Source organism: Coturnix japonica, chromosome 2, assembly GCF_054131305.1.
Source record: "Coturnix japonica strain WE chromosome 2, WE-NBRP24, whole genome shotgun sequence".
Classification (NCBI taxonomy): Eukaryota; Metazoa; Chordata; class Aves; order Galliformes; family Phasianidae; genus Coturnix; species Coturnix japonica.
In genome coordinates, this window is record NC_140664.1 from 10,015,543 (window position 1) to 10,043,410 (window position 27,868).

General features: G+C 41.7%; 1 protein-coding gene across 6 annotated transcripts in view; it reads right to left on the bottom strand.

Annotated features, from left to right (window-relative positions):
* Positions 1 to 27,868, bottom strand: part of NSMCE2 (NSE2 SUMO ligase component of SMC5/6 complex) — a 117,790-nt gene that overhangs the window by 2,453 nt on the left and 87,469 nt on the right. For 5 of the 6 annotated variants that reach the window (XM_085539313.1, XM_015856275.2, XM_085539314.1 and 2 more), the window contains 2 exons: positions 2,870 to 2,973; positions 2,455 to 2,561 (listed from right to left, as the gene is read on the bottom strand). The exons of the other annotated variant lie outside the window; for it this stretch is intronic. In XM_085539313.1, coding sequence (XP_085395439.1) covers positions 2,455 to 2,561; positions 2,870 to 2,973 — 211 coding nt within the window. The remainder of the gene's footprint in view (positions 1 to 2,454; positions 2,562 to 2,869; positions 2,974 to 27,868) is intronic. 6 annotated transcript variants of the gene reach the window in all.

A 27,868-nucleotide genomic window follows, 5' to 3' on the forward strand; every position in this document is an offset into this window, starting at 1 on the left:
AGCACAAATAACTTCAGTTTGGGTATAAAGCTGCTTTTAAAGCTGGGCATTTTACCTCTTTGAAAATGTTTTTTTTACTCTCTATTTCCTCTAAGTCATTCATTTCTTAAAAGGGAAAATAAAAATTCAGTTCTACAACCCCACCAGTTTTATCAGCAGTGATGAAACTTCTTGGATCCACCAGAGCAGTCTCAACTGCCACGTTTTTCCATTTGTTGCAGATGGAAATCTCTTTTTGCTTGGAAGAGAGAAGCAGCAATGAGGCTTATTGGTATAAAGCAGTGATTTGACAAAGCTGATGTGACTTAACAAAGATTCAACGATGGTGAGGTTCATTGGGTTACTTATTGCACAGAGGACAGGGTAAGCCAGAGGTGTCAACAGGATCTTCCCATTGAGTCAGGAGATGTTTTGTGTAGTGCTTTAGGCTGCTGAGCCCTTTCCCACCCTGTTCCTATCCTCCAGAACTCTTTCTCTCTTGTCTCCAACTTGTGAGCTATTTCCCATCTCCTCTTCTTTCTCCTAGCCACATTCCTGTCCCTCAGAGTTCCTGGTTTGTTTTCATCCACAGTATATTGCATACCCTCTACCTTTTTTCCATAGCCCTCATAATGTGCTAAGACAAGCTGTTCTCCCTTGTTCTTCAAGGTAGTGGCCAGAGTACAGTAAGCCACTGAGAGCCATCACAATGGATGACTCATTTTGTACTGGTGCAGCCAGGAAGAAGTTCTGCCCCACTTTGTATCCATGTGGCAGAGTGTGTCAAGTCTGACAGAAACACAAGAGCTACAGATAGAGGAAGTGAGCTAACTGTGGCTTTATCTGTGGAGAAATCAGGTTGCTGGTCTCTACAGATCTTCCTGAGCAACTGCACATTTATTTGAAAGTCCACAACTTGTAAGTTTCCATGAGGTCATCAACACAAAAGCATGAAATTCTGCCTATCTGGCATGAAAACAGACATTAATAGTGATGGTTAAGGATGGGAGGATATTCTAGGGAGAAATAATTGCATCCACCAGTACAGGTTGGGGGATGACCTGCTGGAGAGGAGCTCTGCTGAGAGGGACCTGGGCATCCTGGTGGACGACATATTGGGCCATGAACCAGCCTCGTTCCCAAAAAGGCCAATGGCATACTGGGGTGCATTAAAAAGAGCATGGACAGCAGCTCAAGAGAGGTGATCCTCCCCCTCTACTCTGCCCTGGTGAGGCCTCATCTGGAATACTGTGTCCAATTCTGGGCTCCCCAGTACAAAAAAGACAGGGATCTATTGCAAAGAGTTCCAGCGGAGGGCCACAACGATGGTGAAAGGCCTGGAGCATCTCCCCTACGAAGAAAGGCTAAGTGAACTGGGTTTGTTTAGCCTTGAGAGAAGAAGACTGAGAGGGGACCTGATCCAGGTCTATAAATATCTGAGTTGTGGGGGACAAAGTGGCAAGGCCAGACTCTTTTCAGCAGTGTGTGGAGACAGGACAAGGGGAAACGGCCAGAAACTGGAGCATAGAAAGTTCCATATGAATGTGTGCAAGAACTTCTTTATGGTGAAGGTGACGGAGCACTGGAACAGGCTGCCCAGTGGGGTTGTGGAGTCTCCTTCTCTGGAGATATTCAAGACCCTCCTGGACGCCTACCTGTGTGACCTGGTGTAGGGAACCTGCTTTGGCAGGGGGGTTGGACTCGATGATCTCTGGAGGTCCCTTCCAACCCCTACGATTCTGTGACTCTGTGATGACAAAACATGCCCTCTAAATTTGCTCTGAAAAGCCTTTGAGCCTCTCTTCCTCTTGTTTTGTTTTTCAAAAAGTCAAAACAATTCAAAATTTGAAATATATCAAGAAGAATTTCAGGTTCAATAATTCAACTTCTACATGTTTTCATTCAACAAAATACATCCTATGTGGAAAGCAGAAAGCTGCTTTGGTGCTGTAGACTAAGAATTATTTCACTGCATTGTAGTAGTAAGTATACAGTTCTTTCTGGTCATTCTTATATTCTGTACTACCCAGAAGGCTGAATTTCAATGCTTCTCACTGCTATCTGTATTGGAACCTAACTGCAGAAGAGGGTGCATAGCAGAGCCATTTAATTTTTCATTAACATTAAGGTTTGCTAAATAAGCAGGAGGACTGCAGCGAGCAACCAAACCTTATGAAGCTGAAGTTTCTCTTTGTTGTTCACAGCTATACACAATCTCTTCTATTCTGTTGTGCAGGTACCATGAGTAGCTGTAACTTCCCCACACACTTCCTGAATATTTCCTTGCACATTGTTTTCATTAAAGAAAAAAATCCTTCATGTACTGTACTAATGAGGAGACTGCGACTTGGGCAGACGCTGAGGTATTACTTCCTGTAGCCTTGCCAATCCAAATACATTTCCTAGAACAAGTGGAGTAAAATTCCACTTACACAGCAAAGCAAATAGCTTTTCCACACATTCCTGATAGCTTACCGGACTTTCTTCTTCTGCTGCTTTCGATTCTGGATGATTTTTAGAATGGCATCTTCTTCATAGGAATGCCCACAGACTTTGTTTCGAACTGGCTTCTTCATTTCCATCTGTAATCAATAAGGTTTGACTTAAAGGAACTGAGAATGTCCACTGAAAGTGCTTCTTACAAAACTCATGTAAAACAGCAGGAAGTCTTTCTGCCACTCATGCATGGTGTTGCACTGAAGTTAAGGGGTCAGATCCTGCATAGGAAGCTGCCTTGCTACTTATGCAGTTGTTTTCTTCCCTAAGCAATGTTGTTCCTCTCTTGATAATGCTTGCCTGATTTTTAACAAGTGCTATGGGTTTGCAATAAACAATCCAGTGAAGGACATGAAATAGCTCTTTCCCAATCTCTTACAGTGTGATAGCATACCTGTGTAATGGGACAAATGAAGTTCATCTGACTCTGAGTCACAGCTATATCTTCATCGATTTGTTCGATGTCGTCACTATCATTACTATCTGATTGAGGACGAACTATAATGGGAAACAAGACAATTTCTATTTAGTATTTAGATAGCCAAATACTTAATATAAGCAAATAAGATCTAGCATTTGCCCAGAGTTATCTCGCAGTGATATCTAAGATGCCACAACTTGTTTCTGTATCCACTCCCTGCACAAGATACTGCAAAAATACTACAGTCTCTGTCATAAAATATGTAGCTTACTACCGTTTTTGAATGGCAACCACCTTTGTTTTTGGTAGCTATTTATAGCCATTGTTAGAAAGAAGAGCTGGAAAGGAAAGCAAGCTGGCCTGAATATATGCAAAGTCTTTTGTTCTCCCTGTTCAAGTTCACAGAAAACCAGCAGCCTGCAAATGTGCACCCAAAATTAACACGGGATGAGGGGAAGCTTTTGTAGACCTGGCAGCCCAGTGCTTAACATCAGTTTGTGCTTGAATGTCCTAACCGGGCAATTACATGCCATTCATACTACTTATCATAAAACATAACTTGTAAAGTGATGCCACTCTATTTTAACAAGACTAGAATTAATGAAAAACAAAAACCAAGAGTGCGTTATTTGAGATGATAGGCAGCAGCAAAGTTCCTGAAGTAACCTGGTGGATCAGTGCTGGGGGGTGAAAGGCAGACAGATGGGGAAATCCCCCAGAGCCACAGGAGCTGCAGGTTCCCCTCTGCCAGAGAGCTGTGACCACATACACAGGGCACAACAGCCAAGTGCCGTGCAGAAACTCATCAGCCAGAGCCAGGAGTGAGACATGGAGCACCTGAAAAGGTTTCCTTACTGTTAAATGTAGCCTTAGTAAATGTCCACACTGTTTTATCTTTTCCCAACTTTGTTCAGTTATTATGCACTTAGGATTTTAGACCAATATACTTGGTTATCTTTAACCCGCTAATAAAAGCAAACTGAACACCTGCCATAATTTTCCAGTCTTTTGGGGTGAGCCTGCAGTATTTTGCAGCAGAGCCCTGGAGCATCCTCCCAAGGTGGCCCAGGCTGAATGCAATGTTTTTCTCTTGAGTTGCATCAGCTGGTTTGCAATTACAGAATCATATGAATTGGAAGGGACCCTTAAAGGCCATCTAGTCCAACTCCCCTGCAATGAACAGGGGACACCTACAGCTAGAGCAGGTTACTCAAAGCCCTGGCTAGCCTGACGTTGGGTGTCTCCATGGATGGGATGTCCATCACCTCTCTGGGCAACCCAGTGCTACATTACACTTATCATAGAAAATGTGGGAGCAATGCAGGAACACAGGGTTTGCAGGGGATGAAATCACTCAGGGCCCTGTGTTGGCTTTGCCTGCCAGTAGGGCACTGAGAAACACAACGGCACAGGGAGGGTCTTAGTTATGATTTGCCTTCTACAAAGCTTCAGCTCTGGTTTCCTTTGCTGCAGATGCTACCACACACACACTATCAGCTGATCTTTGCATCCCTGGTATTCAGCCCTCCACATCTGTTAAGGACTGGTCTTTCCTAACTTATGGTCAGCCCTGCATGCCTGTGTAGTACCATCACCTTCCGCATGATAACAGAAGACATCACCCTGGAAGCAAATGCAGCCTCTCACACCCAGTCTAAACAGAGCAGGCTGCCAGGCAAGCAGGCCCAGCTTTGCTCTGGATACTTCGACATCAACACTTACAAGCATTCCCCACAGCCTGCACATTTCTCCTTCCTCCCTCCTTAACAGAGCTTGCCCCACTCTGCATTCCACAACAGGAGTTTGTCAACCATTCAGGAAAGAGGGGAGATTGAGATTAGATGTTAAGAAGAAATTCTTTACTCAGAGGGCAGTGAGGCACTGTCCCAGCTGCCCAAAGGAGCCGTGGTTATCCCATCCCTGGAGGCACTCCAGGCCATGTTGGATGGGCCCTGGGCAGCCTGAGCTGGTGTGGGGCAACTTGCCCATGGCAGCGGGTTGGGACTGTGTGGGCTTTGAGGTCCCTTCCAACCCAAGCCATTCTGTGATCCTATGATTTTATGAAATCTCAGCAAGGCTAAAGAATATGCCAGATTATCAGTAGGTGTGAGCTTCTGCAGGGGCTGATTTCTGTAAATACCACACCGGTTATTTTCCTATGACTAACACTAACAAAGAACAAGAGCTTCAGAATTTCCTTAAATTAATGCATCCGCAAATTTTGACATCCTGCATCTCCAGCTTTCCTGCTAGAAACATCTGGAAGCACGCACTTCACTTCAGTACGCTGTACTTTGTTTCAACTCAGGAACTTGGCACGCAGCGTACCAGCTCAGCCAGCCAATGAAGCTAGAATGCAGCAGTGCTAGCAAGATCCAGGGCAGGTGATTGATTACAAGGCATTAATGATTTTTTTAATCAGTAATATTTAGATACCAAGCTTGATTCTACCCCTGAATGTCTCAAGCCTTACAATTATATGGGATAAATCACAGTCTGAGTTTACTCCTTGCTCTTAGTGGCTTTGAAGGTGATTTAGAAGCCTTGTTGTTAATGGCTGAGATTGGGTAAGCCAAGACCCATTTCTGGTAGGTGGGATATATCAACTGTCATGAATTCTGTTATCTTACTGCGAGCTGGTCCTGAACACTTCTTGTTTGGACTTTATTTGCAATGACTGTGAACAGCCTACCACAGCAAGGTCCTGCTTTCAAGAGGTTATCACAGCACAGACGAATTACTGAAGTATTTCCTTTCCATAAGCCGCTAATATTTTTAATAATAAATATGTAAGACGGGGATTATGTAAGCGATACCTCAAACCTGTCAATTGCAAATTAGCCTAAATCAGATAAAACACCCACAGATTAGTTGTTATTGCTTGGTGTTCGAGATTACAGGAGGAGAGAGGAAAATAACTTTTTCAGTTACAGTAAAATCTGCAGAGATTACTCAAAAAGAAATAAAGCAAACACATTCATCCCAAACCGGATAGTAGGATGTTATAAACTACAGATCTATGCCTGTAAACTGATGCTGGAAGATGTTTTTTTCTGAAGGCCAAAGGGAATGTTAGCAAATGAAATTGTAAAAGTTTCAGAGTATGACTCCTCTGTGGAAAGAAGAAATAGGAACACCAGGTCAGACATATTTCAGCTAAGTCAGGTTATATTTGTCTAAAACCAGATTTTCCTTGCAAATGAAAACCAGGTGCAGAAAACACTACGTTATTGTTCCTGAAATTCAAATGTTGCCTTAAGCGACAGAATTACATAGATCTGTTTTGGTACTCTAACATATTGCATTTTAAGGCTTAAGAGTTTCTAGACTTCTGTTCCAGCCAACTGACATCTATTACGAGTGTTAGTAACACGTTTTCTATCTGGCTATCTCAGCAATTATGTTTACTGCTAATTAGTGCCCACTGTTGTAACAAAACTGCATTCTCATGAAGACATCTATTTTTGGTAACACATCATAATGAATTTTGCAACTGCCAACTGTTTTTGACTTATTCCATTTTAATTAAAGGCAGGTAGTACTTTATATCTCTATCTCTTTCATCTCTTGATAAAAACGTGACTAATACACCTTAGTTCACTTCTTACTGAGTCTGCTGAGAGACTGAGAATGTTTAAGACTACTTTTAAGAATGAGAAAGCTACAGGGCAGAGATATTAGCTGCTGTATTGAGCATTATATTTAGCATGGGTAGTATACATACTAAAACCAAAGAGTTAAAACCAAACACCTCCCTGCTGTCATTTCTACTTCTTTGATAGACACACTGCTGCCTGCTCAGTGCTTCCAGGGCCAACAATGTCTTCTACCCAATTCCTTGTTCTTTAAGGTGAGGAAGATTGCCATAACCTAGCCAAGAGAAAGCAATGTTGCAATGTGAACTTAATTGATTTCTTTCCTTTCGTGCTGCAGTGTTCTGCCTTCTCACCTGCCATCAGTCAGAAGCTAATCCTGGGAATCAAAGAGCAATGTTAAGCATGCAGGACTGAGGCTTTGTGAGGCTGAGCCAGTAGCCAGACACGGTCCTGGCTCCCAAGAGGGTCTATTGTACTGCTGACTCTATAGAAATAACAGCAGCTCATCCAGGCTGGGAAAAGTCCTATCTCTGAGAGCTCCAAGAAAAACATGAACGTTGCGAGGATAAATCAAGTGCCAAGTGTTCCTGCCAGCAGGACAAAGAAAATACTGAGAGGGAGACAGGTGAAGGACGTGGCCCCCAAGGGTGCAAAGGGACGGTGATTGGACCTGGGCTGCTGCTAGTGCGATGTTAAAGGGGGCATGGACAAGTCAACAGGAGGGAAAAGACCACAGTGCTGAGACTACTAGGGGCCATGATGAAGAGCGGGATGGTGCCTGCCAGTGCTGAAAGCCTGAGCTGTCTTCAGAGCCAGAACCAGAGCAGCTGCCCAGTGTTCAGAGTCCAGGACAGATCTACTATAAATGCTGCAGGAAGAATGAAAGAAGAGGGGAAGCACAGAGCAATACATTCCTGATAAAATTTCCCAGCCTCTAGCTATTTGCGCCCAAGGACTTCCTGAGTCAGAGGTAATAACTTTGCACTCAATAGCCCCTGGAGTTTTCCTCCAATGAATTTGTCTGAACTTGGAGCGGGGAATTTGGGACTGGACTTTTCAGCTTGATTAGAGACAGTTATCTTTGCTAGAAAGGTTAGCAACAATTTAATTTTCCTTGAAACTTACCACAGAGGCTGCAGGTTACAGTTTAATTTGATTTTTAAAAGGGAAAATAAGGTGTGCAAGCTACAGCTGCAGTCAGAAAGTTCAAAGGCTGTCTGCTTTAGCTAGAGGCGAGCGATAGTTTAGTTTGCCAACCAAGCCAAACTAGGCTTTGCATTAAAGTACATTACAGTTTGATTACTTGCTGGTGTTGCAATACATGCGTTGATCTAAGGAAGGTGGCCTCTAACATATTGCTCCAGCTTGCAACTGCAAATTTACTTGCTCCTGCCCAGGCCAAGCAATTTGCTGTAAGTTTACTCACAGTTCCTTTATGTATGCCCTGTTTTAACATAACTTGTGCAAGGATTATATGGACACAGACTTGGTAAATCTGAAATAAAGAGACAATCCTGTGAATATAAACCATTCCAATTTTCCTGGGGTGTGAGGAGAAATTAGATGAATGAAGTACCAAATTGTTGCTTCCTCTACATAATAAGAGTGGGGAAGGAAAGGACAATATCCTGTGCAAAGCACCTATCCTCCAAAAACTCCTTTAAAACGCCATCAAATTCACAGCACATGAATATTTTACAATATTTATTCCCCCTAAGCTACACTCCTTTTAAAACACACTATTCCTTATGGAAATACTGTTCCCATTTCATCCTTTCACTGCAGGGTAGAGCTGCTTGATGTCAGTTTTCCAGAACAACCTTATAACGAGGACAGACTTGATTTGATGGAAGTATTTTGGGACACTCGGTTACAGAAATTAAGTGAAGGAGATGTAACAACTCTTTAAGTTAGATAAAAATTACCGCGTAACCCATTAATGAAGAAAATGTGACTACAAAACCCACCCAGGGAAAAACAACAACAGCAGAGAGTTGTCTTGTGAAACCTTCATCTCATGTATAACTCAGAGAGAAGCAAGACAGCAACTCTGCCTTTAGACTGTGGGAAACTGAGACTGCACGCAGTGGGAGCTGCATCCCTAGAAATGTGAACAGAAAGTGCATCTTTGTAAATTGTGCAACTGGAACAGTTTGGTTGGCAAACACAGAGAGGAAGCTTTCTTGCTTACTTTGTTATTGCATACTAACATGAGAAATCCACACTTCAAAGTCCGTGGCTGACATTTCAAACAGCAGTTTCCTCATCCCTACAGTCTGGACTAGATCTGAAGGAGCTCCTGGGGGAGATGCAGCTTACCTAAAAAGATGTCATGAGGGCTCATCAGTAAGCTCAGAGGAGCCACTATTTCTGGAAAATCTAAGAAGGCCATTTTCTTCCATCTTAACTATCATCACCCACAGTGACGTGCAAACTTAATAAGCAAGTTAAACACCAAAGGCTTGCTGAAAATAAACCCAGCTGATAAACAGATTACTCAAATGACCAGGAAACTCTATGTCTATATGAAAGTATGCCAGGCATATGACTACAGAGCACAAGTATTAGAGATGCCACAATAACAGCGCAGCAGGAGGAACACTAGGATATCTTATAGGAAAAAATACAAGGACACAAACTACTAAATTACAAATAAGTGAAAAGGACATATTTATCAGTTTGGGTTTTCACCTACACTTTGGAATAAAAAAGGCTTGGCAATCACTGCTTCAGCCAGCATACTGTAAAAAAGGTAGTTTCTGTGCTTAGAGAGCAGCATTTGACACCAGAGATTAGAAGGAGAATATCACGCTCACTTAAGAAATGAAGAAATTCACCCCAGACACATGAAAGAAAAAGCTGCAAAAGCTGCAACTAGGGGAAAAAAAAAAAAAAAAAAAAAAAAAGACCATTTCATTAGAAGATGAACCACTTTCCATTACTAACATTGTGGTCAGAATCTGGAATGTCACTGATGCAATGCTAACCATCAAATGAAATGAACATGTAGGGCTTGCCTACACAGGGAAGCTGTTGCAAAATAAGCTAGGGTGTGAATTTAGAATGCATTAGCTTCTTGGCAGTAATTCCCTGTGTGGATGCTCCTATCCTGCACAAGGAGTGCCTTTTGGCTGTTTACCCTAATCCACTTCCACAGTGGACTCAAGAAAGGTGCTGTTAAGGCTGGACGGAATGCCGAGAGGAAACCTGTTAGCTATTAACAGCAGCTTAGAGCTACATCCATTTACGTACAAGTCCTTAGCAGGCTTTAGACAGTCTGTTCTGTCAATTTAATTCAATTTAATTCAAATTCTCTCAGAAAACTGCATTACATATTCCCTAAGAATTAGAAGAAACTGATCTTTGAGGCTCTCCTGCACCTGTCCATTGCACCTTCATCCATCACTATTCATGTTATTCACAGAATGGCTTGGATTGGAAGGGACCTTGAAGCCCACCCAGTCCCTCACCCAGTCCCCCCTGCTGTGGGCTGGCTGCCCCCAGCTGGATCAGGATCAGAGCCCCATCCAGCCTGGCCTTGAGCACCTCCAGGGATGGGGCATCCACAGCTTCTCTGGGCAGCTGTGCCAGTGCCTCACCTCCCTGTGAGTGAAAAAAATTCCTCCTAATATTGAACTTAAATCTCTCAACTTATATAAAGTTAATATATAAACCTTATGGAAGATGGAGAGCCAGAGCTGCCTGTTTCACAGGACAGACGGTGTATGGCTCATGAAGAAAGATGTGAGTGCACAAGCAAGAAAAAGCCAATATTCGTTTTCCTATCCCCTAAAGCTCGATGTCAAGATATTCAAAAGAAACTGTTAGGCAAGATATGTTATTTCAGATTGAGTATTAATGAATGCTTAGAGCAATGTCTGCAATTCTGTTATTAGTGATCCACCTCAGCCCTTCAGAGTGATTCCAAATCTCTTAATCACTTCAAAAATGTATTTAATTCATTTGCAAACATATAACTTCAAGAGATTACGATTCAATGCGCAGTGAAGCACTGCATATATCTCACATAACTTACTGGAGTTATATTATGAAGACACAGTTTTCTTCTCTATTTTACTTATCACCATGAGCAAGAACTGCTGTTATTCTGCAGCCTTGTGCTGCCTGAAATGTCCCTGCTGAAATGACCTCTGGGATGGGAAAGAAGCTTCAGCTGCCTGCTCGATTTCTGCTGGTTTTTCTGTGTGTTCTATTTTTTTTTTTTAATAAGACACTGCTGAAATACGTGAGAAAAGGGGGAAAATAAAATCATTAATTGACATCATATTGAAACAAGTTAAGAAATAAAGCCTACTTTTTAAGAGGAACTTGCAGATCTGCCATTGCTCAACCATAACATGGCAAGGTTTTAATTGAGGTTAAGGCAGACATTGTACGTGTTGTACTAAGACATCCTGCATAAACCATGCTGTGCACACTGAGCAGGTCTTTGCAATAATAATACTCAGTAAGCTGTTTCCTAGAAGAAAATATAAAATGCTGCTAATCCCAATTTATATAGGATCCTTCAAAACAATGTCACAGGCGCTAAACATAACACTATCATCAGCTAGGAACAGCTGAACAGCTACTTTTCACAACCCCTCCTGTGATGTAAGATTAGGCTTCTTGAATGGCAGTCAGCAGAAGAAATCCAATGTGAAAGTGCAGAGCTATTAATAATTATGGATTAAAACTGCAGCAGCCTAGTGCTTTCTGATGGCAATTAGTAGTTAACTTTAAATCTGATCAATAGTTATTTCAAATTTCTTTCTGCAGATTCTCATTTGCCAGGAGGGTAGCTGGGAAGAGTGCACCTTCATTAACGCTACATGATCAGACAAGTATTACCATGCTATAGGAGCCATTTATATAGCAAGACACGAGTTTCAGACTCCACCTTGACATTTTAGCATGGTACAGAAAATAGAGAATCTGGAAATGGCTGTGCTTTATGGCAGGTGTGTTGGAAACACTATGATGGGCTCAGCTAAGAACAAGGAAGAGGCCAAGTCTTTTAAAGCTTCAAGGTCTCTCCATGTCAACACTTTCCTCCCTGATCAGGTTTAATAGGGTCATGGAATGGAAGAGAGAAAGGACTTGAGCACAGATGTACAGCAGCAGCAGCAAGAACAGCTAAGCAGAGCAGACAGAGCAGGGGAAGCAGGTGTTGAACTGATGGGACAGCAGTTACGGGTGTCACTTGCACTCCATAGCAACAATGAAAAGATGAACACATAACTAAATCACATGGTATTCTGTGCAGTTCTCATCTTTCCAGCAAAGCAGTTTACATTACGCTCACCTTTTCAATCATATATTTATTACCAGGATGGAGTAACATCGTAGTTGCCCTCCTAATGAACTATTAACTTCCCTTGCTACTCTTTGGTTGGCACATCAGCTCTGGCAGGAGCACACACAAACTCTACGTGTGTGCCGACAAAGATCAAGGTTTTGTATCTCGAAATGAATGTGCTACCGAAGGAAAGAAACTGAAAAGAATAAAACAGAGTCACTCTAAGGGGTCACCATTTCCAAGCTGTCAAGATAAGGCATGGTCTTCTTTTACCTCAGAAATTAAGCACAGCCCTGCAACCCAGAATTTAGGTTAGATCAGTGTTAGAGACTCTTGTTTGTACAAGTAATTCAGATTCCTCTTTTACTGCAAGCTTGGCTACAGCTAGTGACAATGTGTGGAAATGGGGCTCAGTGACTGGAAGGAGTAAAAAGCCTTTAAGGACAGAATCACTGTTTCCCCAATTCTGAGCTTTTATCTGCAGGTACCAGCTCTGCTGGCTGCTCTTCAGGATCAAGTACTGCCTTGATATGCCTTGCATGCCAACAGTATAACATGAAACACAATTTAGGAAACCTTTCATTAGATTAAGATGAAAAAAGATTTTTAGTGCAGATCATAACAGGACAACATCCTTACAAAAATGCAACAGAAGACGCTAGTCAGAAATGAAAAACACAAGGAAGCTCCCCCATGACCAAACACACACAACCTCAACTGAAGACCTGCCCCAACCATGGTCTTTTTAGGGGTGTCCTGCCAGGTTTCTTGCTGAAGGCTGATCACGCTCCAGCATCCTGTTTCATGTAAAGGAAAACATACAAGTGCCAGAAGGGCACTCCAGAAGGTACATATTTGGATCAACAAATAACTAGCAAGAGGGTACAGGGCAGTCCGGAAAACAGCAGTGAGTCGCATGTCCATTTTGTCAGCATAGGAAATGATCACTTCAAAACTTTCAGCTGCTTGAGGTGCTGTCCTCCCTTATATGACAAACACAGCAGGAAAGAGTCACTGTGTTAGTGACACCCACAGGTATGCGGACAGGGCAGTCATTCAGCAGGGAGCAGAGTTCCTTGGGAAGTGACAGTCGTTGCAATCATGCATTCCTGGGTTACTACATTTGGCCTCTGGCTTGCACAGCACACAGCTTGAAACCAGGAGCTCGATTATCACTGACAATGCTGATCTGGAATTTCAGGAATGGGTTGTAGTGGGTCCCGGGAAGCAAACAGTATTTATGAAGTGAAGAAGCACTCTATACCTTTGCCAACAGAGAATGTTATATTGCTCAGAGATGTTGCAAGAGCACGCATGTGTGGTGTGGGAAAAGTGCAGAGCTGGTGCAGCAGTAACGATGGGGGGGTGACAGTGTTTGGCCTGGGGGCAGGAAGGTACAAGGAATTTCACCTGAAAATATTCTTCAGTAAACTATTAAACGATTCAATTAGAAGCAATAAAAGAATAACAAGACAGTCACAGGCTGTCAATATGTTTCCTTGCAGATCAAATCATGCCAAACTAATCTAACCTGCTTCCCTGATAGGTTATCTGTCCTTCACGGACAAGAGAAAGCAGCTAACATATACATGCTAATGTTAAATACAGCTCTCCAGACAATGTTCTGCCAAGCAAACTAAAGAAATTAGTACATCTCTTCACCAAGAAACAAGAGAATAATTACGCTTTCTTCTGATTGCAGTTTCTTTTTCTTCTGAAGCAGATCACTGGTGTAACAATCATTACGGTCATGCCTAAAAACCATAATAGAGATCAAACAAGATTGTACAAGACTCCATACACATTCATGAAAAGACAATTTCTTGCATTGCGGAGCTACAGCCCAAACAATCAGGACAGACAAGGAAAATATCTTACTGGCACTGTCAGAGATGGGAAACTGAGGCAGAAAAAGATGAAGGGCTCAATTTTCAAATGAGCTCAGCATATTTGTTGCTGAGTTTGCTCGAAATTCTGGCCGTAATCAACATCATGGAAATCACTAGATATTGAGCTCCTTTGAAAATCAAACACAATATGAAAATTTGGCCCAGAGGTCTTTTGAAAATCTACATCAAGAGGCTTACCCAAGGTCACCCAGGAAGTCGGTAGCAGGGCTGGGAACTGAGCTTACATCTTCTGACTCCCACTCTGGTGCATAACTAATGTCGTTCTGCGTTCTGTTTTAATTAGCTACGGGGAGATCTTGAGACAGAGAGTGCTTTAAACTGAAATAAATGAAAGCCCTCATGAGTGCGTGCAGCTTCCTCTCAGAAGTAGCAGTGCGATAGACCTCCAGCACCTCACAAGCAATTGGGCTTTCAAAAGCCTTTTTACAAGCTTCTGTTTCCCTTCAAGAAGATAAACTGTTGTTTACTTCTCGTAAAGGGATTCATTGGAGCACTGTTCATTTTTCCTTTAATAATGTTTTCCTCCGACAAGTACTATGCCTCTGACCCATACAAATTCTTTTCCAATGACAAACGAGGGTAGAAAAAGGAAGCCTGCAGAGTGCAAAGGCTCCTAAGGATTAGTAGACAACCTCTGGGGCAAGGAGTGGAGACTTACGCTATTGCTTATTATTACTACATTTTCCCTAGGTAGGGAGTTGTTTGAAGTGGTTTCCTTGCTAATGCAGTGGCAGAGCAAACTATTTACTTTGCATGTATATGTGGTTGCTTCAGTACCTCTCTTGCTGGTCCTGTGGAACACCTAAGATGCGCTGCTTTCAGCAGTCCACCAGTTCCTTCTGGAACATCCAATTCTCCACATTTTCCCTGGATTCAGCAGCACCCATAGGTTTGCAGCCCCTAACCACCTTCCCTGACAAGTCTTTCTCCAAAGAACCACTCAGACATCTTAAGACCATTAGAATACAGGAAATTAGAAGAACCGTGGAAAACAAATCATTCAGTCATAGAATGGCTTGGGTTGGAAACAATCTTAAAGACCATCTAGTTCCAACCTCCTACCATGGGCAGGGCTGCCACCCACCAGCTCAGGCTGCCCAGGGCCCATCCATCATGGCCTTGAGTGCCTATGGGGCTCCCACAGCTCTCTGGGCAGCTGTGTCAGCACCCTCTGGGTCAAGGAAAGCTAAAGCAGGTATCTGCAGCAGCTACTGTCAGAATAACACACTTTGCTAAAACTGAGCACTATTTCTTTCAAAGGCAGAATAGTAGGTTAGTATTTCTATTCATACTTTTTACCATCAAAGACTGTAGCCTGCCTTCCTGTAAAAGACTGCACAGGTTGATGTCGGAAGAGCTCTTTTAAAGAGGAGGAGAGGGTCATTTCCTCAGCTCCCTCACACCGCAAAGCTATCTACGATCACAGAAGACTTCTGAATTCCCTTTGTTGTACACTGGGAATCTTACTGATAAGACACAATGAGAATTTTGCCCAGTGCTCTTCAGGCAGAAAGATGGACGGTGGATAGAAATGGAAATTCTGGCTAGTGCTGATGGCTGGAGTTTTCATAAAAGAGGAGCTGCTGGGTTCCTTACTCCTCAGATTTCTGCTGAAAGTAGAAAAAATAGTTTGCTTTTTTCTTTCCAACTTTCAGTCTTCCTGTACCTCTTTAGTGCTATTTTCAAATCCGTGTCCAATTTGGGGTATGCTTCTTTTGGGTTGAGAATACTATCTCACTTCTCTGTCAAATGCACCATCCACTCTTCTTCTTCACAGGTTTTATTGCCACAACGTTACGTGCCCAGCTGCCAAACTGCTTAAGTTTAAAAACAGCTTTGTCTAGAAAAGCCAAGAAACACTTCACTAAAGACAAAACATAATGGATGTGTGAAGCTAACAGATGGTGGAGCGATAGAGATGGGGTACATGCAGCATGTTTGTTTCTACAGATTAGCTGTGCACACAGCTTGTACTTACGGAGCGTTTCAGTAGTTTCTTTTAATCAGTAAAAATACGTTATTAGCTTTAGTTTAGCACTGGGTCAGGGATTACTGGTGTTTCCACAACAGAAGTCGTTACAGGGGGTGCTGAGGGAAAGCCAGTGGCACACGCAGACACACAGAGCAAAGGGACGCTTTGTGGGAAGTGAGGATGCCAGGTGAGGCAGCCAGGGCTGCCCGAGCAGAAGGGAAGTGGGTGATTTTTATCCATAAAATCACGCAGTGTATCAGCGGGTGTGGCAGCTCACTGAAGGTCCCCAAGGGTAAAGCACGCTCACAACCTCCTGCTGCAGGAGTCCTATCTGTCAGGTTCTTTTTTTCTATCTTATCTGCCTCATGTTTCGTTCCACACCCTCCTTTTCCTTTATGGCTTTCTCATTGTCTTGCCTCATTTCTCTTCGACTGCAAGCATTCTGGGGCAGAGAACGTGTCTTTATAAAGCAAAGAGGCAGTGATTTTATAGCACTACACACACAGTTAATAATAATTTGTTCAGTGTATAAAGTGAAGCTCCTCAGAGCGCCACTAACAATAAGAGGAGGGGATCTCTGCACTACATGGAAAACACTGCTGAAAATCTCAGCTTTAACCTTCAAGTATATGCCTAAAGCAAACCACGACCACTATTAAACACCCGGATTGCACACGTTCTGGAATGCTGATCGAGCAGACTTGTGTGGCATCATCCAACACCTTTGCATGCTGATGAATCTGAATAATTAAGTTTTCCCTCATTACAGGTCTCCAGCGCACACTAATCAGGTCTCCACAGCAGCTGAGTTCATTCTGGAGACAAGAAAACACCTTTGACTAATTGCAGATTTCTATCACCTGGAATTGGTAAACTCAGGCTGCGTTTGGGATATCTGTGCAGGCCATATACAGCAAATCATAGTGCCGCAGAATTACGCACTCTGCTGTCTGCGTGACAGCAACTGACCATACAATATCTACTATTTGACTGTCTCCCTTTTCAATTTTCTAAGTCTGAATTTCTATGCACCTTACAATTCTTTTTCTCCTTTTTATTAAATAGGGAATTTTACTGCACATTTTGATCCTGATGATGAATTAAGGTTCACAAGGGCAAACTTGTAGACTACTCAACAGACATCTTGTTATCCCAAAGCTGCTGCTGTCATGGCTCATGTCCTGAGAAGTTTGTCTGGTCTGTCGGGCACACAAAGTTTAGAATTTAAGTAACCTTTACACAAAGAACATCCAAGTATGGAAAATCAAATAAGACAGTTACAAATATGAAATAACACCAAAAATGCTGATGAGGATGGAGGGGAACTTTATTTGGAAGGTTACAGTTTGAATCCTGCAGGTAAATGTGCCCACACTGATCTAAAACCCTGAAAAAGGTGCAGAAATTGGGCAGCTGACACACTGAAACTGGTACAAATAACCAGCACGAGCACCACCCCACTACACTCCTGCTTTCATCCTGCAAACGTGACTGGCACAGGCAGCCACAAGCATCTTTTCTAATGTGCAGCATCACAGAGATTTAGTTACTGGACACTTGAACATTTAGAGTGGGTTGAGCGTTATAATGTAAAAATGAAGTCTTGGGAAGCAGTACAATATCACACGTTACTTTCCAAAAGAAAATGAACGATCTAGAGGTAGTGCACAGCTCTAATGTCATCTGTCAAATTGACTGAGATTGAGTACTTAAAAATATTAGCAACTTATGCTCCAATATGACTCTAAATGATGAAAACTTCCTTATCAGAGGCCAACACCAGGTTTAATACGTTGAGCAACGGTTGTGATTATTACACAAATAGATGGGTGGAAAGTTATTAACATCTCAGAAATTAGGAAACCTTATAATCAAAATATTATTCTACAAATTGATTTAAATACTGAAGAGAAATATGTTCAGGCACGTCTTGCATTTCAGAGGTCTTATTCCCCTTTGAAACTTTAAAAAAAGAAGAAGTAAAAGAAGACAACAGACATGTCAATGGCTAAATGGGTGGGTGGGTCTTCTGTGAGATGAATCACACTTTTCATTCGGTTTTATGAAAGTCTTGCTTCAAGCATGCCTATAATTACTATTTGTTGCAATCAGATGTACAGCACACCGGTTTGCCATGCAGTACCATTTATAAGGCTTTGCTAAATTACTGACTGAGAGTCACTTCTGGGGGCACAGACTGCAGCATGGGTCTCTCCCTCAGCACGTACACTTGGCTGGGAGCGGCAATGCCACTGAAGGATTTAGTTGCTGGAGCTTCCTAGCAAAGTGATTCCCACCAACGTCGACCTGCTGAGGTTGTCACACAGCACGTGCTGTTGCCAGCATTTCAAATCCCTCATATTTGGGAGTTTGGAGCCTTATACTGGAAAAGCCTCCTGTCACCAAAGATTGGAACTTCAGAGACTCCTACGGAGTTCAATGCTCTTTCCTTCAAAACAACCGGAGAAAATATTGTTTCTTTCAAAATGCGTCAAGAGGAGAAGAAAGCAATAGTGCTGCCGTTTCTTTCAACAACAAAGAAAAATAAATCAATCTTTGGGAGCTTGCAGCCCTATTAAAGGAAATGAAAGGGGACACGGATGTCTTTGACTGACACTGCACCACAGTGCAGCTGGAATTGAAAATGACAGCCAAAAGTCCAGAGCATGATCTTCAGCTCCAAGTGTGGGACATTTAACTGGGAGGGAGATGTTTTGAGCGTCTCCCTTGGCCCCTTGGGTTATTCCTAGTGTGCACACACTCTGTCTCATGGAAAAAGCTGTCCTCGATATCCTGAGAACAGTGCCAGTGGCAACACTCAGCCTGCATGCCCAGCATCGCCTTTTGCCTGGTCTCCTCCTGTCACCCTGTTCTTTTTGAAGAGGAAGGCAGGGACCCACACCCAAGCTAACAAATGAAGGTCTCCCTGGAACAACTGCACCCCAAACAAGGTACCTCCACCTAAAGCAGATATGCTGTTGTATCTCCATTTAGTGCTCCAGGTGACAGAGGTGTTTCAATAACCCTAGTGCTTGAGCTTGTTATGTACTGTAAATCCTGTCCTTAAAAGTGTCTTTGTTGCACAGAACAGGTAGGTGTCTAACTCAGCATAAGGCATTCTACAACATGATGTGGTCCTCTGATGTTTCTAAGGAATGTATTTCAAAATCTACAAATGTCTCCCAAACCTCTGGTTTCAGTCTGACCCTCTCACGCCCTAAATCCTTAATGGATTTCATAGAGTCCATGGAACATCTCTCTTTGATCATGAATGTGGGTATTTTACAGCAATCTCATATGAAGTGCAGATCTTGTGTTCTCATTGCAATGAAGAAAGAATTTTTACCATGTTGATACATTAATTCAATTATTTCTCTTCTTTAACTCCCTTTCCTGTGTTCTACACACTCAGTAAGACTTAGCTATTTATTCCAGAGCTTTAATCATTTTCTCCTTTTGCTGCTTCATTTGATAGACCCATTTATTTTTTAAACCAGAGACTATTTTTACAAAACACCGCTAGTACAACATTTCTGTGTCACAGACAATTCGTATCTTTGTCACTACACCTTTTTCAATGAGTGACCTCAACCATTCACATGACCTCAACTGCTATCTGCAGTTCCCACATCTCTTCCCATTTCCAGCTTCCCTCTTTTCATTTGCTTCTGTACCTCAACCCGTCTCTCTGCCACCTCATTTCACATACCCCAACAACTGAGACAAGCACCAGAAGGGCTCAGCCCAGAATCTACCATTCCAGTTTGGACAGTTACCTACAAAACAAGGAGTAACAAAGGAAAAAGATAAAGAAAAGCGTATTAATAGGAACCCTGTAAGAAAAGAAAATGTACACGTACAAATAGGAAACCTATAGAAGAAAGACCAACACCTCGAAATCAGCTTAGCATTTACTTTGCAAACAGAAATGTCCTGATTCTCAAGGTGGTCATTGCGCATAATTCCTTTGACTTGGGCCTCACTGTTTCAGGACACCTCCTCACACATCTAACCACTGGCTCAGTTTGTGCCAGTACTTGCCATAACAGTGAACCACCATCACTTCCAAGAAGCAGCACTGCTTGTTACCTCATGCAGCGAATGAAACCGAATGTTAAACTGCCCATCGGATTAGGACATCAGTTATCAGTATGCTCTGATGTAACACTCCATACATTATTTTCTCCATTTTCAGACAAATCTTTCTAACAAAACAAACTCACAGTGACTGCAAAATTGTATTCTGTGAGTCTCCTACCAAAATATCTCTTTCACTTGCCAGAAGTCCACATTTTTTCACGTGCAAAACAAATCCTTTGTGCTTCTTTTTAGGCAAGAAATAAACATAAAGGATATAAAATAGCAGTGTTCTCTGAGGATGTAATGAAGTCTTATGTGCCATTAAAGTTTAGTCAATCTGTTCAAAATCCTCTAAGGCAAATACATTCAAGGTTAACGCAGTCAGCTCTGCTCCTCTACTGATTATGACTTTATTTCTTCTGAGAAACAGATTAGACCTTCACATTCTACATGTGACATGTAACTACAGATTTCAAATTAAGCACACATAACTAGCTTTGGACATCAAGAAATCTTTTCAATAAAGCAGTTGGATACAATGAAATAGACTTGCTTTTGTGTTTTTCCAATAACAATTTTAAGCACCCTTTAAAGCACCTTTCCTTGTCTTTCTCCCAGAAGCCAGAAGCTGCTGACCTAATGAATCTGGCTTCTTGATATTTTGGGGCTAGAAATATACTAAACTGTATCATACACTTTACTCCTCACACCCACCCAAACTTGTCTTGACTTTAAGAAGCAAACTGCAGCAACTGGCAAGCTCTAAAAATGCAGTGGAAATGTCCAAAAACACATTCACATAATGTGCACCATTTTGATATCACCCAGTCATTATAGCCACACTTCATGTTTTCAACAAGAGCTTTTGGTTATATAGCGGACTCTGCGACTCAGGCTATTATGGCTTCCATTCCTAATCGTACTGCAGAATGTTTTTGTCTTATTCAACAATCAGTCTCTTTGAGACATTATTTCCCCAAAGTAAAGCAGGAATCATAAACCTTGTGGTTTATGATGGAGATGGAAAAAGGTTTTGGGCATTAATAGAGTTTGGCTTTTGAGCAGAAAGGCAGGCTGTTCCCAACTGCAGAGAGAGGTACACAATAAGGTTTAACAACCAGATATTCTGTAATAGGTTACAAATTCTAGTGTTGCTGATAATGAAACAGAATCTTGAAAGGAAACAGTTACAGTTAACAAAGTATTTTTGCAATGCAAAAGAGGATTAAAAGAAACTACTGATCTCAGAGGGCTTGAGATCATTCCTAAAGTTCAAGGGAAAACTGCAAAGAAGTTAAGTATTCTTGCCATATTTCTAAAAGCACGGTTGAAAATGTTTGAAGCTCTTCCTAGCTTTCAAATATTTTGGTTCACAACACGACTCAGCATTGTTTGCTCTTAATGGTTTTCTCTCCGAGGATCTGCTCTCTTCATCCTGCCAGTTGTTTCTGGCGAAGCTCAGCGAGGCCACAGAGTGATCTCGCTCTGCCGTTCATGGAGAGCTGCCAGCAGAGGCCAAACAGGAGTTAAGACTTGATTTAAACAAGGCTCAGACTCTGTGCAGCTCCCTAGTGAGCTCCCTTGGCTACATACCGTCATAAATCAGCTTGGAGAATGACTTGCAGGGGTGGGCGAAGCGGTGGAGAGGGAGAGGGAAGCTTGGCTGTGCATTTTACCTTGTACAAGAGGAGGAGGTTTTAAATGCAGCATTAGAAGTGTACTCATTTGCATTGATAGATCTGTGGAAGGCCACTTTTCTGAAATTCAAACACAAAGCCTTAGGGTCTGCCCTTCTAAAACTCTGAATTCAAGCAATGGGTGGCTTTGCAGGGATCCCTGGGCTTCCCTTAGACCAGCACTATTTTTGAGAACGATGCTTTATCTAAATTAACCACACCTCACTCTATCTCTATTTGGTTCCCAAATTTGGTTTTCAAAATGTTGCACCTTTCCCCCTTGGCATCACTTCCCAGCAGAAGGCAGCCTCTCCCACAGGACAGACTTAAACAGAAATTGTGGGAAGGATGACTGCAAATTTCAGATGCTATAATGCTGTTAAATTTTAGGGGTTCAAACAGGAATTGCCTGACACAGATGCCTGACTTTGGCTTTGCTTGTTTTGATAACAAATCCAGCAAACGTGGCACAACTCTCTTCTGAGATGAAATTAGGCCAAGCCACACAGCGAGAATTTCAAAGATTAGCAGAACTGTGTTGCAATTGATGAATTCAAGAATCCCCAGTATCAGATACTTGGCAATGGAAGGGACACATTAACATCGCGGATTTGACACTTGACATCCCTACACAAAATGAGGCATGTTAAAAGCCTTGGAAAAAAATAATTTTGCTCATATTTTATCAATGTGGGGCATCCACAGCTTCTCTGGGCAGCCTGTGCCAGCACCTCACTATCCTCTGCATGAAGAATTTCTTCCTTACATCTTACTCTAAATCTACTCTCTTTTAGTTTTAAATCATCCCCCTTCACCATATCACTATGAGACTATGTAAACAGTTGCTCCCCGTTCTCTCTTTAAGTACTGGAAGGCTACCATGAGGTCTCCTTGATACTTTTTCTTATGCAGGCTGAATCAGGCCAGCTCCCTCAGCTTTCCAATGGCCACGTGCTGCCTTGGTGATGAGGAAGTGTATCACAAATTCAGAGAAGTGGTCAAAGAGGGGACAGGAAAGCTAAAATGCAGTTAAGTGTAATATGATTAATCCAGGCAAAAAACAGACCCAATCACAACTGTGTAGTACTGACCTCAGAACTCAGTTTCAGATCTGAAGAGAGACCTTGGTCTTGCCACCAGCAATCACAAAACTGCATCCATGAAACAGGCCAACAAGCTGCTTGTCACCAGAGGAATGGCAGATTGTGGCACTGGTGCCTTTCTGTCTCCATATAAAACACAGTGCATCCACATACAGTGTACTGCGAGCAGTTCTGGTTTTTGCACCTTGACAATGAAGTCAAGTTAAAAAAGGGCAACTCAAATGACAAAGAAGAGGTACTAAATTTTACACGAGGCACTAAAAGAGGTACTTTATATGAGGTACTAAATGTCCAAAAGTTCTCCTCTGAAGGAGAAGGGAGGAAGCTTTGGGTAACAGATTGGATAAGTGGTAGGAATGCACAAGGAGGATGAGTTGGGCAAGAATTAGGATGGGAAGATAAAAAAAATATGGCAACAGTCAGGTTGAAGGAGAAGGGGTGGGAGTGACAGGCAGAGAGGCAGAGATGAAGAACGACAGGAAAGTCTGGAAAGAGGAGCAAAGAAAAACATCCAAGGCTGTAGAAGGAAAGTTTCTACAAATTCCTTTCTTCCTTCTATCTGAAATTAAACTTGAAATTCCAGAACCTCAGCATTGGGAAAGACTCTCAGTAGTGGCTGGCCAAAAAAGAGAACCATAAGCTGTCACTTTTGCTGATATTTCTTCCCCTGTGTTGTAGGGGACACCGTATTCTTACATGTTCCAAAGCAGCTCATAACCATACACGCTCAACACAATTCTAGATTTTCATCTTCCTGTTTGGTTCTACTTGAATTCGATAGCCAGTAGTAACACACTGAAAGGAATTCCTTTGACAGTTCTTGCTATTCATCACAGCAGGTCTGGGGGTGTCTTCTCAAGAGGTGACGACCAACTAGCTGCCTCACTGTGCTTTACTGCTCACAGTGGAACAAAATTGCTCAAACCTATATCTGACTTGAGATCAAAAACAATACATAAAACAAAGACTCCCAAAATGACAAAGCCAGTGACAGCTCTAGCACTGCCTAACAAGAAGTAAGGACTAAAATTTTCATCTTGCATGTCTGCTGTGGTTTTTGGTGCTTTGTGATATGACATTACCTATGTAGTGGGGTAGTGGGCTGGCAGAAGGTTGGTAGGTGGACAAGAAGGGAGGAGTAAGGCGTAACAAAGAGACTTATTTCTGCAGTTTTATAAGGCTGTTTCTGTGACATTTCAATGAATCATTTTCCAACATCAATAAAACTTACAAAATACTTACAGCCAGTTTATAAACTGTTGCAATAGTGAATAATAAACTAACAAGGGATTCCTTACATCCCTAGGAGGGAGTTGTCTAACTGACTCCACATATGCTACTCAGTTTACTGGCTTCATGGAAATACAATAGCTTTTGTCCCACGAAAAGAAATAATAATAATAATTAAAAAATAAGACATAAAAAACCTAAACCTCTTTTTCAAAGTATCTCCTTTTCCTGGTTAAAATACCAGCATGGTAAATACTTCTTAACACCTACAGAGAACTGGGAACCTCTGAATAATTCTGATAAAGATCAGTTTTACAAAAGAGTATGTCTACACAGTGCTTACATGAAAGATTTCAGTTTACAGGAAAGAAAGGGAAATCCCCTCTGAAAGGATTGCACAAGATCCACCAATTACAAGGTATAACGTTATGACATAAGGATGTGTTTTTATTTTTGTTCCTGATGACCACGTAACCACAAAGACAAGACTTCAGCAGGTTGCACTCTGCTCATGTAACTGATGGCAGGAGGCAGTAAGTGCACCACAGCCACCTTGAATGGACAGATGCTTTTAGCATGGGAGGAAAAGAAAACGGTATTGTTAAAGAGAAGCCTTGCAAACATAAAACACAAAGCAACGAAACAGAGTTCAACACTTTCTTTCTCATCAGAAAAACAGAAAATGAAGTATGAAGAGAACAATGATAAATCTGGTTCTATTTGCTGCTTACTCTTTAATAGAAAATATTCTTAAATAATAACATTTTTAATGTAACACGTATGGCTGAGAATTTTACTGAAGGCAAAATTAAAAAGCAGGGACATTTTAAATTGTTGAGCTTCATAAATATATTTATGTTTTCTGCAGGTATTTAGAATTTACTCTTTTGACCTCATGTATTCAGCAAATAATCATCTTTATTCAAGATCTTATCAAACTAAAAAGAAAATCCTTCATTAGCCACATCCAAATATAATTCCATTCATATTCATTCATATCTATAGTTTTGACTCGAATAACAGAATATTTCGTAACAGCAAGTGTGATTAAATGCTTCCACCTTAAGGGCAGGAATTGTGCAATATTCTTCCAAAACATCTTGCTAAAAAACTCCTTGACACCACTTGTGCCTTGTCCTTCATTTCAAAAACATGCCATTACAAAAGTATTCATATAAATCTTCTTCCAAACAGTCTTCAGTGCTTCCGTATGTTCACTTAGAAAGACACCCTCCCCAAGGAGCCAACATGAAGACCCTTCCATACATTTCCTCCCAAACTATGATTCGTTACACTTTCTTTACATTTCTTATTACATTTTCATAAATCTTGGAATTCAAAGAAGATTGTGGAAAATATAATGCCAAGAATTTTCATTAGCAGGTTCTTAATTTTTTTCTTAGAATATTTCTACGTCACAGAACTCTAAGGCACCAAGAGGAATCTATTCTGTTGCTGCAAACAACTACAAAGATCGCTAAGTGCTCCCTTCTTCCTGTGACTTTAATGACTACTCATCTAAAACTCAGTGATGTATAACATCAAATAAATCTTAATAACAGTCGCACTGTATTCTCTACATAAGAGTTCTCCAGTCCTCTGTTCCCGTTACTGTCCAAGTATTTCACAATCATTTTGAACAGATGAATGCGAAGAGCTATCTAACTTTGACAAGGCTATCATTTCTTAAGAGGATAGCTTAAGATCCATTTAATGGTTTTGATGTTCTAAATGCCTTGGACATAACTTCATCACGAGCTGTTTCACAACCACCCTCTCAGGTTTTGTTTGGAGTTTTTCATATTAAAAGCTTCCGTGTAAGCTTACAAGCTTTTATTAAGCCAATAATTTAACTTTTAGCCTTACTTTCTTTAGTTCATCCAGCTTCTTTTAGTTTTCTTCTACACTTCCCTCCCCACCCCCCACCAGGAAAAAAATATTTGCATTTTCTTTCTGTATTGCATTTCTATCTCTTTTTTCTGCAATAAAATGTACAAAAACCTAAAGCACTGTAACATTAGACCACTTCAAATGATGAAAAAGAAACACGCTGAAGTTACCATTTTACTTGCAGAACGTAGAGAGTCCCGTAACAGATCACTGATTATGATTCTGCCGTCATGATTCAAGAGTGTGGTTCAATGTCTCATTCACTACAGTAATCAAAACCAGGATTATGAAAAGATCCATTTCCTTATAGGCCTTCAATGACACTCAGCCATATTCCTGAGGCTGCATGGACTGCTAGGCTGACCTCCAACAAAGTTCTCTTTCAGTGTCTGAACTTGAGATGGTTTTGTTGGTAGCACACTTCAAGATCTACTGAATAAAAGCGAGGTATATATGCAGTGATAATAAAATAAGAACTAGTTACTGTGCATTTATGGCGTAGAGACTTGTAAAGTCATCAGCAAGCCACCAGTCCAAACACAGCAGTACCTGTGACAATGACCACTGAAAAAGGTGAGGAAATTCAACAACATGTAAAAATAGATACTATGAGGAACAGACTTCTTCAAGATCCTTCATCATTCTGAATGAATCTGCTGAGAAACTAATTTTACTTTTTTTTTCTCATTTCCAGCTCCAAAATATATTCAGTAATGGAGCTGAGTTGACAGTCAGAAGAGAGAAATACAGATAGCAGCAGTGAAAGAAAACCAAGTAATGGGGTTTATTGCTGGCTCTGAACCTGACAAGCCCAGCTGAGCCTGGAATCTCTGCTCTGCCCCTGTGAGGCCCCACCTGCAGTCCTGCTGCAGGCCCCTAGCTCAGGAAAGATGTGTGGAGCTGCTGGAGCATGTCCAGAGGAGGCCATGAAGATGATCAGAGCTGGAGCACCTCTCCTATGAAGAAGGGAGCTGAGCTTGTTCTGTCTGGAAAAGGCTCCAGGGAGAACTTGTTGTGGCCCTGCAACACTTGAAGGGAGCTTACAAGAAGGAGAGAGACTGATGTCTTATATGGGTGGATAGAAAGAGGACAGGGGGGAATGGCTTTAAACTAAAAGAGAGGGGACTCAGGTAACATGTCAGGGAAACTTTTCCCTCACAGTGGTGAGGCACTGGCACAGCTGCCCAGAGAAGCTGTGGATTCCCCATCCCTGGAGGTGCCCAAGGCCAGGCTGGATGAACCCTGGGCAGCCTGAGCTGGTGGGTGAGCAACCAACCATGCTAAGAGTTGAGACTTGGGTGGGCTCTGAGGTCCCTTCCAACCCAAGCCATTCTGTAATCCAATCAATAGCGTTGGATAAAGGTAGAAAAACAGTGACTTGCCAAGAAGTACAGTAATTTGCTCAGCTCTACCTAGGGAAGATATTGCAGATACCCTCCATTACACTTCCATAGAAGATCATCTTTCTGCTTTGAAACACAATTCCTAATTCAAATAGTTTTCATACACTAAAATGACAAAGGTGCTGCTAGAAAAAAAGACAGACTGCTGGATAATAATAATATAAAAAAGAGCTCATATTACAAAAGTCTCAGAAAGGATGTGAAACCTCACTTCCAAGTAATTATGAAATAAAGTCTGCTTAATGAAACTTCTGCTAAAAATGAGTAAATAGCACATGACCACACTTTCCTTCTCTATTTTAATAAACACACTTCAATGTGATGAGTTGACTTTAATTGAAAAATTACTTCTGTGATCCTCGCTGCTCTGCTCTACACCACTCATCTCTTTCAGGATGTTTTCACTTGGTTAATTCAGACTTGGGCCTTCCATTCAACACCTTCTACCTTGTTTTAAAAATATTATTTTAATATGGGACTCAGAGTGTGTAACACCAATTACTTACAAAAACAAACAAGAGCCCTTCTCACCACCCTCTCCACCTCCAAGCATCACACAGTTACAGTAATAATAATAATAGTAATTAAAACCACCAGCAGTGAGTAGAGGCCATCAATATTTCTCTCAAGAAGCACACCAAGCATGCCTCACTCTTGTGGTACAGGACTAGTTCAGCACTCAGAAGATCTGGCTATTGTCATAGTTTTTATGTAATCTTTGGGATTTGCCTACACAGAAATGGGGAATAGTGCTGAATTTCCTACTGTACCTTCTGCACAAAGACTATATGTTATTCTGAGCAGGTGTTATTC